This window comes from Nansenia antarctica (assembly GCF_963989245.1).
Source record: "Nansenia antarctica genome assembly, chromosome: 6".
Classification (NCBI taxonomy): domain Eukaryota; kingdom Metazoa; phylum Chordata; class Actinopteri; order Argentiniformes; family Microstomatidae; genus Nansenia; species Nansenia antarctica.
The window spans coordinates 28,309,994-28,325,648 of NC_137676.1; the positions used below are offsets into that span (position 1 = coordinate 28,309,994).

At 47.6% G+C, this 15,655-nt stretch overlaps 1 protein-coding gene across 1 annotated transcript in view; it reads left to right on the forward strand.

Moving 5' to 3' along the window:
• arhgef10lb (Rho guanine nucleotide exchange factor (GEF) 10-like b) overlaps window positions 1–15,655 on the forward strand; it is a gene marked incomplete at both ends in the record, with an annotated part of 122,953 nt that overhangs the window by 106,981 nt on the left and 317 nt on the right. The window contains 6 exons of the mRNA XM_080534328.1: window positions 3,880–4,103; window positions 4,400–4,557; window positions 4,734–4,876; window positions 6,870–7,071; window positions 8,450–8,572; window positions 15,326–15,655. The exon at window positions 15,326–15,655 is cut by the window's right edge and continues 317 nt beyond it. Of these exons, the coding sequence (XP_080390454.1) occupies window positions 3,880–4,103; window positions 4,400–4,557; window positions 4,734–4,876; window positions 6,870–7,071; window positions 8,450–8,572; window positions 15,326–15,655 (1,180 nt within the window). The remainder of the gene's footprint in view (window positions 1–3,879; window positions 4,104–4,399; window positions 4,558–4,733; window positions 4,877–6,869; window positions 7,072–8,449; window positions 8,573–15,325) is intronic.

A 15,655-nucleotide genomic window follows, 5' to 3' on the forward strand; every position in this document is an offset into this window, starting at 1 on the left:
GGTGCGCAGCGGTCAGATTCAAGAAAGTCGCTGACTTGTGTGCTGCGTCATTGGCCGTCAACGTAAACATTTCAATGTTTTTCTTGGCCACCCCGTCTTGCCACCGTCTCAATTTGGATCGGAATCCGTTCAGTTTGTCTATCGCTGTCAGGATATTCTCAGCCTTCCCTTGCATTTTTATGTTGAGGTCATTAAGGTGGCTAAAAATATCTGCCAGATAAGCAAGCTTAATCCACCACGATTCATCTTCCAATTGTTCTTTGTATGGCAAGTCGTGCACACTGACAAGTTATCAGTTCATCTCGGAGCTCATAGACACGGGATAACACCTTGCCCCGCGACAGCCAGCGGACCTCTGTGTGTAATAAGAGCCCCTCATGCCCATTGTGCAATGAGACCCCATCTCATTGCACAATGTACTGAACAGCCGTGACTTCAGCGGGCGTGATTTTACATAATTAACCATTTTCACCGCTTGGTCCAAGACTTCAGTGAGGAGTAGTTAGTTAGTAACTAGTAGGCCTAGTTAGTAAATTAATATCTTTCAAATCTGAGAAATATATATTTTATTTGCTTATGAACTCCATTGCACATGTAATAAACAAATGTTTATTAATGTATTATTATTCTAATTTTATATTATACTTTTTTTTTTTTTACGAGCAGATTTGGCGACACCCACTTTGGGAACCTCTGCTCTAGACTACCTGCCTCTCGAACCTCTAGACTACCTGCCTCTCTAACCTCTAGGCTACCTGCCTCTCTAACCTCTAGACTACCTGCCTCTCTAACCTCTATGCTACCTGCCTCTCTAACCTCTAGGCTACCTGCCTCTCTAACCTCTAGACTACCTGTCTCTCTAACCTCTAGACTACCTGTCTCTCTACCCGCTAGACTACCTGCCTCTCTAACCTCTAGACTACCTGCCTTTCTAACCTCTAGACTACCTGTCTCTCTAACCTCGAGGCTACCTGTCTCTCTAACCTCTAGGCTACCTGCCTCTCTAACCTCTAGGCTACCTGCCTTTCTAACTTCTAGACTACCTGCCTATCTAACCTCTAGACTACCTGCCTCTCTAACCTATAGACTACCTGCCTCTCTAACCTCTAGGCTATCTGCCTCTCTAACCTCTAGGCTACCTGCCTCTGTAACCTCTAGGCTACCTGCCTCTCTAACTTCTAGGCTACCTGCCTCTCTAACCTCTAGGCTACCTGCCTCTCTAACCTCTAGACTACCTGCCTCTCTAACCTCTAGGCTACCTGCCTCTCTAACCTCTAGGCTACCTGCCTCTCTAACTTCTAGGCGACCTGCCTCTCTAACCTCTAGACTACCTGCCTCTCTAACTTCTAGGCTACCTGCCTCTCTAACCTCTAGACTACCTGCCTCTCTAACTTCTAGGCTACCACCGCCCTCGCCGTGGTTAAACACTGCCTCAGCCTCCACCCGCTCAGTCATTCTGTATTTAACCTACCTTCGGGGGTCATGGGCTCCCTGGCATATTGGTATTTTGTATGCTATGTTGTTAAACTTCATGCAGGGAGCTATACAGTGCAGAGCCATCCAATTATTCCAAATTGAAACAATGATTAAAGCGACTGAACTGTGTCGCCTAGTTTTTTTTAGGTATGTTCATTTTTGCTTTGGTAAGACAACATGTCTTGTCGTGTCTCCCATGTCTTGGAGTCGTGCAAAAGCACCTGTGTTTGACACCAGGTCAGTCATATATGTCGGCGGCTGGCATTTCGATCAACCAGGCGGACAACTTCAAACTATTTCTGTGAGGAGTAGTTAGTTAGTAACTAGTAGGCCTAGTTAGTAAATTAATATCTTTCAAATCTGAGAAATATATATTTTATTTGCTTATGAACTCCATTGCACATGTAATAAACAAATGTTTATTAATGTATTATTATTCTAATTTTATATTATACTTTTTTTTTTTACGAGCAGATTTGGCGACACCCACTTTGGGAACCTCTGCTCTAGACTACCTGCCTCTCGAACCTCTAGACTACCTGCCTCTCTAACCTCTAGGCTACCTGCCTCTCTAACCTCTAGACTACCTGCCTCTCTAACCTCTATGCTACCTGCCTCTCTAACCTCTAGGCTACCTGCCTCTCTAACCTCTAGACTACCTGTCTCTCTAACCTCTAGACTACCTGTCTCTCTACCCGCTAGACTACCTGCCTCTCTAACCTCTAGACTACCTGCCTTTCTAACCTCTAGACTACCTGTCTCTCTAACCTCGAGGCTACCTGTCTCTCTAACCTCTAGGCTACCTGCCTCTCTAACCTCTAGGCTACCTGCCTTTCTAACTTCTAGACTACCTGCCTATCTAACCTCTAGACTACCTGCCTCTCTAACCTATAGACTACCTGCCTCTCTAACCTCTAGGCTATCTGCCTCTCTAACCTCTAGGCTACCTGACAGCTTCCCCTTGACAATGGAGATGCTTCTGGACTTGCTCGGCTTGATCTTCATGCAAGCCAACTCAATGTTTTCCTGGAGCTTTCTTAGTAGCCGTAATGTGCAAGCCTTGGTCGTGGTGAGTGTTGTGAGGTCATCCATGTAGGCTCTGACCGGCGGCAGCCTCAGCCCAGGTCTTATTCACTGTCCGCCAACCACCCATCGAGAGGCCCGAATGATGACCTCCATGGCTAGGGTGAAGGCCAGTGGGGAGATGGTGCAGCCGGCCATGATTCCCACTTCCAGATGTTGCCATGCTGTGGTGTACTCTGCTGTGGTCATGCAGAGCTGGACGTCCTGGAAGTAGGCCTTGACAAGGGTTGTGAGTCGAAGGCTGTCCACAGGAGGTTGTGAGGGACTGAGCCAAAGGCATTCGCGAGATCCAGGAACACCACGTGGAGATCCGTTCCCTCCTTTTTGGCGACCTGGATCTGATGCCAGATGACACTAGCGTGTTCGACACACCCTGAGAAGCCTAAGATGCCTGCTTTCTGGATTGACGTGTCAAACAGGTTGTTTCTTTGCAGGTATCCTGCCAGCCTATGAGCGACCACGCTAAAAAAGATTTTTCCCTCGACATTTAGAAGGCTGATCTGGCGGAACTGGCCGATTTCTGTTGAGTCCTTTTCCTTGGGGATAAGGATCCCTCCAGCTCTCCGCCAGGACGTTGGTATCTCCTTCTTTTGCCACACGACTTTCATCAGCTTCCAGAGGAATCTCAGGAAATCTGGTGGCCACTTGACTAATGGCCTTCGCCCCTGGATCTTCTTCTCTGCTGGTGGTCGTGATGTGTTGGATTCAGGTTGCTCTCCTGTGCCTTGTTCTTCCTCCTCTGGGACAGGAGTGTTGATGTCCTGCAGACTATGGTGTGTGTCCTGCTGCTGAACTTCAGTCGACTGATTCGGCCTGCTTCTCAAAAAGTAGCTGTCGATGCGACTTCCCTGTTGACCCTTCTTTAGGCACCCTTTCTTGCCCTGGTGTATCTTCAGGCCATGGGTGGAAGTAACCTTTGTCCAGCCACATATGCAGTTCTGGAGCATGTGTCCTGCTGTAGCTGGCTGCCACTGGGATGACGGGGGATGGAGGGCGTTCACACTTGTCCGTTGACTTTCCAGTACTGATGCAAGACACTTTAGCACCTGGTCGTGCCGCCAGGTGTAACGGCCTTGGGTGAGGCTGGTCTTGCATCCCACTAAGATGTACTTCAGTGTTGCTGGACTTTGACAAAGAGGGCATGTGGGGTCTTCGCCATACCACTGGCTTTGGTTTGCAGGAGAAGGCAGGGCAATTAGCTCAATGAATTTTCAGTAATGACTGTCACTGAAGGCACAAAGAAAGTCCCCAAGAAACCAAAGTTTACTAGGACAACATACGGATTTCATGGGATCACATTCACATCCCGTGTCCTCTCAGGTGGCTAGCGGGTGCGACTCTGCCCACGGCCTTGTGGAAATCTTCTCTCTGAACCGCCCCACGCCTCGCGCCGTCAAGTCCATCCAGATGGGGGCACCAGTCCTAAGTCTGGAATATGTAGTGGAGCCACGGTCCACTGAAGAAGAGGAGGAAGGAGAGGGGGAGGCTGGTGCAAGCACAGCCAGGATCGGAAACATCATCTGCGTGGGCCTGCAGGACGGCAAGTGAGTCACTGTTGCTTTACAGCATTAAGAATTCACACTTGGTCAACATGGTCATCTGCATGCATGATGTGATCACGGCCGAATGTTTCAGTACGTGTTTGCATTTGTTTTGTCGCCGTTCGCTGTCAAAGGACTCAAAAAAGGAGCCATCAAATGTAAAACAATAAATACGAATATTTGTTTTGTTTTTTTTAAATGCCAAATTGTACTTTCAGCATTAAGCATGGCTGGCAATGTTTGGGTCTTTGGTGTTTTCTTTTTGACCAACACTGTTTCTTGTGAACTCCATTTCTCAGCATCGTTGTGTATGGAAGCGTGGACACTGCTGCCCAGTGCCTACAGACATTCTCCAACCCAGAAGGGAGTCCAGTTCTGTGCCTGAAACACTCTGCAACCTTCCTATTTGCTGGCCTGGGAAATGGAAATGTGGCTGTTTATGGTCGAAGGAGTGGTGGTGAGTCCCTTATCCCCGATGCAATCACTTCTTGCCTTATCCCTTTTTTTTATCCCTTATTTCTTTGTAAATACCAGCCGAAATAGGACTACAGAATACAGTAGAATATACTGAATACAGTATAGAATGTACAGAATACAGACTCTGACACATTGATCAATACTGTTATCTTCCAGAGAGGCTGTGGGAGGCTGGGTCGTGCAGGCTGGTGACTGTAGGCTCTGCCCCCATCGGCACCATGCTGACCCTGGAGGACTCAGTCTGGGCCAGCTGTGCCAACCATGTCACCGTCATCCACGGTGCCAGTCTCCACACCCAGGTGGGCTCTCTAGTTCAGAACTTACCCGTACATTGCTGCAATGTAAGAGACTAGAACAGCTTTGCGTTTTTACCAACTAAAAGAGCCGCCTCAGGGGTCAAATCTACTCTTTAGAATGGGAATCTGCTATTTACACACAACGACCACTAGTTGGCCGCTTGTAAATTAGCCTGCTTCCTATACAGAAAAAATGCAAAATAGCTTTATATTAGCTTATCCTGATGTGTTTTTGAAAATGTAAGGCTACTGGGTAGAACGCACATATCTAGGAAAAGTCATGAAAGGAGGGTCCTGAAATTTGATCGAGTACAAAGATATAACAATTTTTTTAGGGTTAGATGGCTTGGCTGATCATGGCTGATTAAAGGGATAGTTCACTCTTCAAAGTTGTATCTTACAGTACGTTTTACTTACCTTAAGGTGTTGTTCCTGGTTCAGCTCCTGGTTAGCGTTTCTTTTTGCAATACGTTTTTTTTTTTTTTTTTTTTGAGTGGGGCAGTCCCACTAATATTTTTCTTTTTTTATTGATAGATACAGTATAGATTATGACAGGAAGGATGGGTGAGAGAGAGAGGAGGGATGACATGCAGGATATGTCCCCGGCCGGAATCGAACCGGGGACCCTGCAGTTACATGGTCGACGCTTAACCCGCTACGCCACCTAAGCGCCCCCCGGGGTGGTTGTTTGAGAGATCAGCTAGCATGCTAACTGCACGGTCCATAAGGTTTGCACTAGCCTTGTTAAATAATGTACATTGCTAAATAACTACTCTAATGGTAGTTTAAAAACTGTCTGGGTGAACTGATACCAAGGTAAGTCACAACTCTTTCTACTCTTTCCTCTCTCCGCCTCCACTCTCTGGTGCTGGAGTATGTTTGACTCTCTGGTGCTGGAGTATGTTTGACTCTCTGGTGCTGGAGTGTGTTTGACTCTCTGGTGCTGGAGTATGTTTGACTCTCTGGTGCTGGAGTATGTTTGACTCTCTGGTGCTGGAGTATGTTTGACTCTCTGGTGCTGGAGTGTGTCTGAGCGAGTCTTGTTGTTTGCAATGGAATGAGACGTTGGGGATTGTAATTTTTAGTTTTTTTTCAGCCATACTCAGGATGTGCATTGACCACCTCTCTCTTTCTCTCTCTTTCTCCCTCTCCCCCCTCTTTCTCCCCCTCCCTCTCTCTCTCTGTAAATAAATAATAATACAAAAATATTCTAGCATAATGACTGCCAATGACCCCTGGCCCTATCATACTTACTTTTTCTTACGATGACTCACTGGATAGATGATTCTCTTACTTAGACAAATGTTGTAAGTCACTTTGGATAAAGGCGTCTGCTAAATGCCAAAAATGTAAATGTACTTCTAAACTGATGTGGTCTGTTCTTCTCTCTCTCTTTCTCTCTCTCTTCTTCTCTCTCTTCCTCTCTCTCTTCCTCTCTCTCTCTTCTCTCTCTCTCTCTCTCTCTCTCTCCTCTCTCTCTTTCTATCTCTCTCTCTTCTCTCTTCTCTCTCTCTCTTCGCTCTCTCTCTCTCGCTCTCTCCCTCTCTCTCTCTTCTCTCTCTCTTCTCTATCTCTCTCTCTATTCTCTCACTTTAAATGAATGTGCAATAACACTATGTGCAATATGACAACCCTAGTCGTCTTGTCTGTACAGTATAGTATAGTGTATAGTGTACATAGCCTTTATTTATGTAAACCAGCTCCTTTCCCTTCTTGTTTTTTTTCTTGTTTTTTCTTTCCTAGCACCAGGGGAGCCACCCCTCCCAAATTTCGTTGTTTGGTACCTGTACTATAGCAATGACAATAAAGACCATTCATTCATTCATTCATATTCTCTCTTCTCTCACTCTCCCTCTCTCACTCTCTCTCTCTCTTCTCTCTCTTCTCTATCTCTCTCTCTATTCTCTCTTTTCTCACTCTCTCTCTCTCTTCTCTCTCTCACTCTCTCTCTCTCTCTCTCCCTCTCTCTCTCTCTCTCTCTCTCTCTCTGCTCCAGAGTTTCGAGGCCCACCCAGAGCCCCAGGTCAGTGTGAGTCACATGGTGCGTGCCGGGGGCGGGGTGTGGATGGCCTTCTCCCAGGGCTCCTCCATCCACCTGTTCCACACAGAGACCCTGGAGCACCTGCAGGACATAAACATCTCCACACGCTCCGCCTTCCTTGCTCCAGGCAAGTGCACCGCCCTCAGGGAGGGCAAAGGTATTTACATTTTTCTAAATAAAAGTCTGAACATTAAATCGTCTGCCGACTTGTTACCCCTTTCACCAGCAGCTGTCACATTATATCTGACCTTATTTACCCCATGCTACATGCTACTTTATTCACTGAGTGGCAGTTAGCCTAGAGGTTAGATGCCGGCCAGCAAAAATTATTTCGACCTGGGGATCAATAAAGTACTTAATCACCTACTTGCTACATGCTTGAGCAAAACAGTACTGCGACATTTTATAAGTACTCTAAAGGAGAGGTGACATCTGAGGTTAGTATTTTTCAGAGTGTGCTAGTGGAAGATGTGGCCAACGAGGCCATCAGGCCAGGGGGATCGTTCTCAGTCCCAACTGAACATACAGTGTTAGAAATATACCCAGTCCAACTGAACATACAGTGTTATATATATACCCAGTCCCAACTGAACATACAGTGTTATATATATACCCAGTCCCAACTGAACATACAGTGTTATATATACGTATACCCAGTCCCAACTGAACATACAGTGTTATATATATATACCCAGTCCCAACTGAACATACAGTGTTATATATATACCCTGTCCCAACTGAACATACAGGGCCCTATTATGCACTTCTTAACTTGCCGTCTTAAGTCTTAATAAAGACGCACCGCCAGGTTAAGACCTACCGCCACCCTTATTATGCGCTTCATACGCGCTACTGCTATTATGCCGGTGTCGATAGGCGCCCACACATAAGACGTAATACTCCCGTGCATATATTACTCATTGTGGGAGTGTTCATATGTTAATGAAGTGCACTAGGCGCCCCTGCTATTATGCGATCTGACTTTGCTCCTAGCGCTAAGAAGTGGTTTGAAAAGTTCTTAAGTTTAGACTTCATGCACGTTTTGAAACACGAGCGCGCCTCCGCGGTTTGCGCATGCATGTGGGCACACATGAACACGCACGTGGCTCCACGGCAAGACGTCAATTACGGTCACAGTATAAATGCTTTATTTCAGAAGGGAGAGGCAGAGAAGCGCGCTGACCTCCTTCTTAGGACTTCCATAATAGCATAGCGCTAATGACTCAACGCAGCCGGTTCTTAAAGGGAATGGCACCTGGCACGCTGATTGGGTTGATTGAGAAGACGCCCAAAACACACCCATGACTAATTTCTTTGCTTAGCGCCGGGTTTTAGGCGCCCACTACCGCACGCATAATAGCAAAGTGGCCTTGACCACGCCTCCAGGTCTTACGTTTAGATCTACCGCCTCGTCTTATTGCTTAAGACTTATGAAGTGCATAATAGGGCCCACAGTGTTACATATATGGGGAAATGATAGAAAATGCTAATATCTGCTGGTTCCATCATGTTGTGTGTGTGCGCCTCTGTCTCAGGTCACGGCAGCGTGCGTGTCACCAGCCTGCTGGTCTGCCAGGGCCTGCTGTGGGTGGGCACCGCCCAGGGCATCATCATCACTATGCCCGTGCCCAAGCTGGAGGGCATCCCCAAAATAACAGGTCAGTCTGGACACAGGCCAGACACATTCTCTATATGCTACCTGGCGGTCAGGCTCCAGTCAGGCTGCCCTAACCCTTTTTTTGTACCCATCCACCCACCCAAAATGTAAAGAAATGACCTGAATTCCACAGTTTTTGTAAATGTGGGCTCTACCCAATGAGGTTGAATGTGCTTTATGTAAACCTTTTTACTCACGAGTGCTGAAGAGGTAAAAGATACAGAAGCTTATAGGCTGTAGTGTGTCTTTGAATAGCAGGGCTTCTGACAGAAAGCAGGCACGCGGAGTCACGTACACACACCTGTTCCTTTCTAGCACGGTGCTCAACCACCACAACAACAATAACAAAGATTCACAATTTTCACACACCTGTCCTGGAAGGCTTAGTGGATTAAACACGGTGTATAGGCCTACAGTATGCTGTTTTGGAGAACACACCTTGTTTATATTTATAGAGGTAGGCAGGCAAGCAGGGGAGGTAGGCAGGCAGGGGAGGTAGGCAGGCAGGCAGGGGAGGTAGGCAGGCAGACAGGGGAGGTAGGCAGGCAGACAAGGCAAGGCAAGGCAAGGCAAGTTTATTTGTATAGCACATTTCATACAACAGGGGCAATTCAAAGTGCTTTACATGCATTATTTAAAAATACAGCAAGAGGAGCATAAGAAAATAAAAATTACAATGAATAAAAGCAAATATAAGAAGTAAATAGATAAAACATTTAAAAAGACAATAGTTAATGGAAAAAAGACATTGATAGAAGTGTTTGTGTTTAATCATAACTGGTGCAAAACATGAAGGTTTTTAGCTTAGATTTAAATATTTTAAGGGTTTGGGCCTGTTTGATTTCTTCAGGGAGTTTGTTCTAGGAGCATGCAGCAGCGTGACTGAAAGCTGCTGCACCGTGTTTTGTTTTTACTCTTGGAATTATTAGCTGATTTGTCTCAGCTGACCTTAGGGACCTTGCGGGAATATAGGGTGGGAGGAGATCTGATATGTATTTTGGTCCAAGACCATTTTGTGATTTGTATGTAATTAGGAGGATTTTGAATTCAATTCTCTGAGAGACTGGTAGCCAGTGCAGGGATCTCAGGATTGGTGTAATGTGTTCAAATTTCTTTGTTTTTGTTAGGACCCTAGCAGCGGCGTTTTGGATGAGCTGCAATTTACGAACAGCTCCTTTAGATAGGCCTGTTAGTAGACCATTACAATAATCAAGTCTACTCGAAACAAATGCATGGATGAGTTTTTCAAGGTCTTGCTTGGACATGAAACCTCTCATTCTTGTTATGTTTTTCAGGTGATAGTAGGCTGATTTAGTTATTGAGTTTATGTGGCTGTTGAAGTTTAGATCGGAGTCTAGAATTACACCAAGATTTCTGACCTGTTTTTTACTGTGAAGAGAGAGAGAATCAAGTTTTGCACTGACTTTCGATCTTTTGTCAGGTGCACCGAATACAATTATCTCTGTTTTGTCCTTGTTTAGTTGGAGGAAGTTTTGTGTCATCCAGGCGTTTATTTGCTCAATGCAATTACAGAGATTGTCAATGGGACTATAGTCGTTCGGTGAGAGGGCTATGTAGATCATCCGCATAGTTGTGGTAGGCAATTTTGTTCTTTTTTATGATGTGTCCCAATGGAAGCATGTAGAGATTGAATAGAAGAGGGCCAAGGATTGACCCTTGGGGAACCCCACATGTCATTTTAATTTGGTCAGATACAAAGTTGCCAATGGAGACATAGTAGCTTCTGTCCTATAGGTAGGATCTAAACCAGTTTAGGGCAGTGCCCGAAAGTCCTACCCAGGTTTTTAGTCTATCTATTAGAATGTCATGGTCTACAGTGTCAAAGGCAGCACTAAGATCTAGTAGTACCAAAACTGAGATTTTTCCGGAGTCTGTGTTTACGCGAATGTCATTAAGGACCTTAATAAGGGCCGTTTCAGTGCTATGTAGCGGGCGAAAGCCTGATTGAAAGTCATCAAAGAGATCATTTAGGGTCAAATAATTGCTAAGTTGTTCGTGGGCAACCATTTCAATAATTTTTCCTGTACAGGGAAGGTTTGATATGGGTCTGTAGTTGTTTAGTACAAATGGGTCTAGGCCGTTCTTTTTTAGTAGAGGCTTAATAACTGCAGTTTTCAGGGCTTCAGGGAAGATTCCTGATGAAAGGGAGATGTTAATTATTTGTATTAGTTCGCCTGCCATGCAGCTAAATATGTTTTTAAAAAAGCTTGTTGGCAGGACATCAAGGGCACAGGTGGATGGTTTAAGACGTGACATGATTTTATCTAGGGTCTTGTAATCAATGGTGTTAAATTGTGACATGGTTGTTATGTCCGCCCTATTTGGGGTTGTTAATGGGGACATGTTTTTCATGCCTGACACAGAAGACCTAATGCCTTGTCTAATGGTTTCTATTTTATTGTTAAAAAAGGATGCAAGCTCATTGCATTTACTAGTTGAGTGAAATTCCTGAGCAATGGGTGTTGGGGGATTTGTTAGTCTGTCAACAGTTCTGAAAAGGATGCAGGCATTATTGATGTTATTGTTTATGATCTTAGAGAAAAATGATTGCCTGGCACTTCTTATTTCTAAGTTATAGTTCTGAAGATTCTCTTTATAGATATCATAGTGGACTTGAAGGTTTGTTTTTCTCCATCTGCGCTCTGCTTTACGACATTCTCTTTTTTGGGTCTTTACGGATGGGGCAGTTCTCCAGGGAGCTTTTTGCTTACCAGAGATGCATTTGGATCTAATGGGTGCAATATCATCAATGGTTTTTGTGATTTTTAAGTTGAAATCGTGTAGAAGGTCATTTACTGAGGTTGGAATAGAAGTTTGGGGGGGGGGGGGGGGGGGGGCTAGGGAAAAGGCCTGTGTGAACAGTGCACTGGTCTTTTCATTGATATATCGTTTGGAAATAGTTTTAGACATAGTTTGAATAACAGGAAAGATAGATACGTCAAAGAATATGCAACAGTGGTCAGACAGGGCAATGTCAGTTACAACAACATTTGAAATATCTAGGCCTTTGGTGATGATAAGGTCCAGAGTGTGACCTCGATTATGAGTAGGGAGGTTCACATGTTGTTGAAGTTCAAAAACATCTAACAGAACAGAGAGTTCTTTGGCTTTGTTGTCCTCTGAGTTATCTACATGAATATTGAAATCACCAGCAATGATCAGACCATTAAATTCAGTAGTAATGATGGAGAGAAGCTCTGTAAGTTCATTAAAGAAGCTAGTAGAGTATTGGGGTGGTCTGTATACAATTATAAAAAGAATTCGAGTGGAACATTTAAAAACAACTGAAAGATATTCAAATGATAAAAATTCCCCGAAGGATTTCTGTTTGCAGTTAAAACTGTCTCGGAAGAAAGAGGCGATTCCACCACCTTTTTTGTGGGATCTAACGACATCTAAGGTTCTAAAATTGGGGGGTGCTGACTCAATAAGAATTGGTGTCTTGTTATCTTTATCTAACCAGGTCTCAGTGATAAATAAGAAATCTAGTTCATAGGAGCTAATCAAGTCGTTGATTAAGAGAGACTTATTAGCTAAGGATCTGGCATTGAAAAGTGCTAGCTTGAGTGGTTTTGTGTTTGGTCTCTGTGTGGGCTGTGTGTGGCAGGGTACAGAAATTAAATTTGAGGGGTGTATAAAGCATTCAGACTTGCAATTAACTGTTCTGTTACTGATATGAACAGGGATAGCAAGAGTTGAGAGTCCCAGCTTTATATCAGGAATGTCAATGGTATCAACTCTATGGAAGCAGGGACTGTTAGAGCATCAACTGATTCTGGGTGTCATCCGGGGGATGGGGATGGGTGTTGTAGATAGCATCCTGTGGCGGGGTAGGGCGATGGGTATTGTTGATGAGGCTGGCGTCACAGGGAGTGTGGGGCCAGGTGTTGTAGAATGGAGAGTTGCCTGAGATGGAGCAGCTTTCGGGGTGAGCTCTACTCCTGTCTTCACCATTTTCTCTAACTTAGCTGAGAAAGGCAGGAACGGCATGAGTTGGAGGAAGGAGAGCTCAGTGGACTCAGTGGATGAGTGTCTCTGGGAGTTGGGGGTAGAGTGGTTTGGGGGGTCGGGGGCAGAGTGGTTTGGGGGGTCGGGGGCAGGGAGGGAGGGTGGGGGGAGAGAAAAGGGGCTGGACCGTCGCCTTAGTGGGGTTTCAACGAGTTGGCTAATGATTCGTTTTGCCCTGGCGACTGTGGAGCACAGTTTAGGTAGTTGCGATGGGGAGATTGATAAGTCATCTGCAGCACGCACTTCAGCCAGCTGTGATGAGTTTGGAGGGCCCTTTACTGTAGGCTGTGATGAGTCGCAGGACTGTGGGGAGAGTTTATCCACTGTGAGCAGTTCAGCTGCCTGTGCTGAGTCTGAAGAATCCTGTAGACAGGGGAGGTAGGCAGGCAGGGGAGGTAGGCAGGCAGGCAGGGGAGGTAGGCAGGCAGACAGGGGAGGTAGGCAGGCAGACAGGGGAGGTAGGCAGGCAGCAGGGGAGGTAGGCAGGCAGGGGAGGCAGGCAGGCAGGCAGGGGAGGCAGGCAGGCAGGCAGGGGAGGTAGGCAGGCAGACAGGGGAGGTAGGCAGGCAGGGGAGGTAGGCAGGCAGGCAGGGGAGGTAGGCAGGCAGGGGAGGTAGGCAGGCAGACAGGGGAGGTAGGCAGGCAGGGGAGGTAGGCAGGCAGGCAGGGGAGGTAGGCAGGCAGGGGAGGCAGGCAGGCAGACTGGGGAGGTAGGCAGGCAGGGGAGGTAGGCAGGCAGGGGAGGTAGGCAGGCAGGCAGGCAGGGGAGGTAGGCAGGCAGGGGAGGCAGGCAGGGGAGGTAGGCAGGCAGGCAGGGGAGGTAGGCAGGCAGGGGAGGTAGGCAGGCAGGGGAGGTAGGCAGGCAGGCAGGGGAGGTAGGCAGGCAGACAGGGGAGGTAGGCAGGCAGGCAGGGGAGGTAGGCAGGCAGGCAGGGGAGGTAGGCAGGCAGGCAGGGGAGGTAGGCAGGCAGGCAGGGGAGGTAGGCAGGCAGGCAGGGGAGGTAGGCAGGCAGGGGAGGTAGGCAGGCAGGCAGGGGAGGTAGGCAGGCAGACAGGGGAGGTAGGCAGGCAGGCAGGGGAGGTAGGCAGGCAGGCAGGGGAGGTAGGCAGGCAGGCAGGGGAGGTAGGCAGGCAGACAAGGGAGGTAGGCAGGCAGGCAGGGGAGGTAGGCAGGCAGGCAGGGGAGGTAGGCAGGCAGGCAGGGGAGGTAGGCAGGCAGGGGAGGTAGGCAGGCAGGGGAGGTAGGCAGGCAGGGGAGGTAGGCAGGCAGACAGGGGAGGTAGGCAGGCAGGCAGGGGAGGTAGGCAGGCAGGCAGGGGAGGTAGGCAGGCAGACAGGGGAGGTAGGCAGGCAGGCAGGGGAGGTAGGCAGGCAGGCAGGGGAGGTAGGCAGGCAGCAGGGGAGGTAGGCAGGCAGCAGGGGAGGTAGGCAGGCAGCAGGGGAGGTAGGCAGGCAGCAGGGGAGGTAGGCAGGTAGACAGGGGAGGTAGGCAGGCAGGCAGGGGAGGTAGGCAGGCAGCAGGGGAGGTAGGCAGGCAGGCAGACGGATAGTCAGGCAGGCAGGGGTCTTCTGAGGAACAGGTAGACGGGGGTTAGACACAGAGCAAACAGGCAACAGGCAAACAGGCTGGGTAGCTTGCGGTGCTGGTTACAGAGCTGGGCGTGGGACATCAATGGCATACAATCTGGCGTTGTCTGGTAGCAGGTGCAGGGAGATCGCAGGCAGGTGTGCCAACCAACGTAGAACGAGGTCATGACAAATGTTTAATTAAACAGTAGATTGTTACACACTATTGTTACACACTATTCATATATACATATTCATATGATGTTTATGGGATTCAATGTTTCAAGAACAATGTGGAAATAGTGCAACAATAATGCGGAAACAAACCTCCTTTACCACCCAATTATTCCGAGCTGTAATGCCTATCAATATGGTTTTAGCCACCTCTACTTCTTGAATTGATCCAGCTCAGTGGCCTTGAGGTTAGAGTGTCCGCCCTGAGATTGGGAGGTCGGGAGTTCGATCCCCGGCCGAGTCGTACCAAAGACTATAAAAATGGTACCCGATGCCTCCCTGCTTGGCATTAAGGGTTGGATTAGGAGGGGTAAGACCCTGCAACATACAGTACCAGCGGCATGTCCAGGGGGTGTACTTGTCCATCAAACAGGAGATAGGCTCCTGCCCCCTAAGGGCCATTAGGCTTGAGAACAATCGGTTCTCAAGGCTTACTTACTTCTTGAATTAATCAATGAATAATTGAACACTTAAAGCAATTCAAGCGTTAGGACAATTCCTCCATTGCGTAGCATTGCACCGAACGGTCGGATATGATGAGATGCGTCGAGTGGCAGAGAGGACACTTGCTGTAGAACCTCATTGGCTGTTTTTTTTTTTTAAAGCGTAGTGCTTCTCGGAGAGGTTCACAGAGTATGAAAGGATTTTTCAGAGTAGATCTCTCCCTCAACCACTCAGAGACTCATTCTCACTCTCCACCCTCACTCTCCACCCTCACTCTCACCCTCACTCTCTCTCTTGTTGTTTTTGTGTTTTTTGTTCTTCCCATATTGTCAAACAATATGGGCCCCAGAAGAGCGCTATATAAATACAATGAATTATTATTATTATTATTATTATTATTATTATTACCTTTAAACACAATGAAATAAACAAATAAGCTAAGCTAAACAGGCTAATAAGCTTTCCACCACTTGTCCCACAGGAAAAGGGATGACCTCCCTGAACGCTCACTGCGGCCCGGTTGACTTCCTGGTCGCCACCTCCAGCACCCTGGCCCCGGACATGCTCAAACGAGACTCGCTCTGCGACTTGGCTGACCAGGCCAATGGAGGAGATGGAGGAGGAGGAGGAGGAGGAGGAGGGGGAGGAGGAGGGGGAGGGGGGGGGGGGGAAAGGGTATCAGAGTGGAGCAGCTCTGCCTCCAAGGACTCCGACTCCCAGCAGCTGGACGGCTCCCCCCCGAGAGAGGCCAAGGCCAAGGGGGTGCTGCTCCAGTACCGCTTGCGCTCCACCGCCCAGCTCCCAGGCAAGC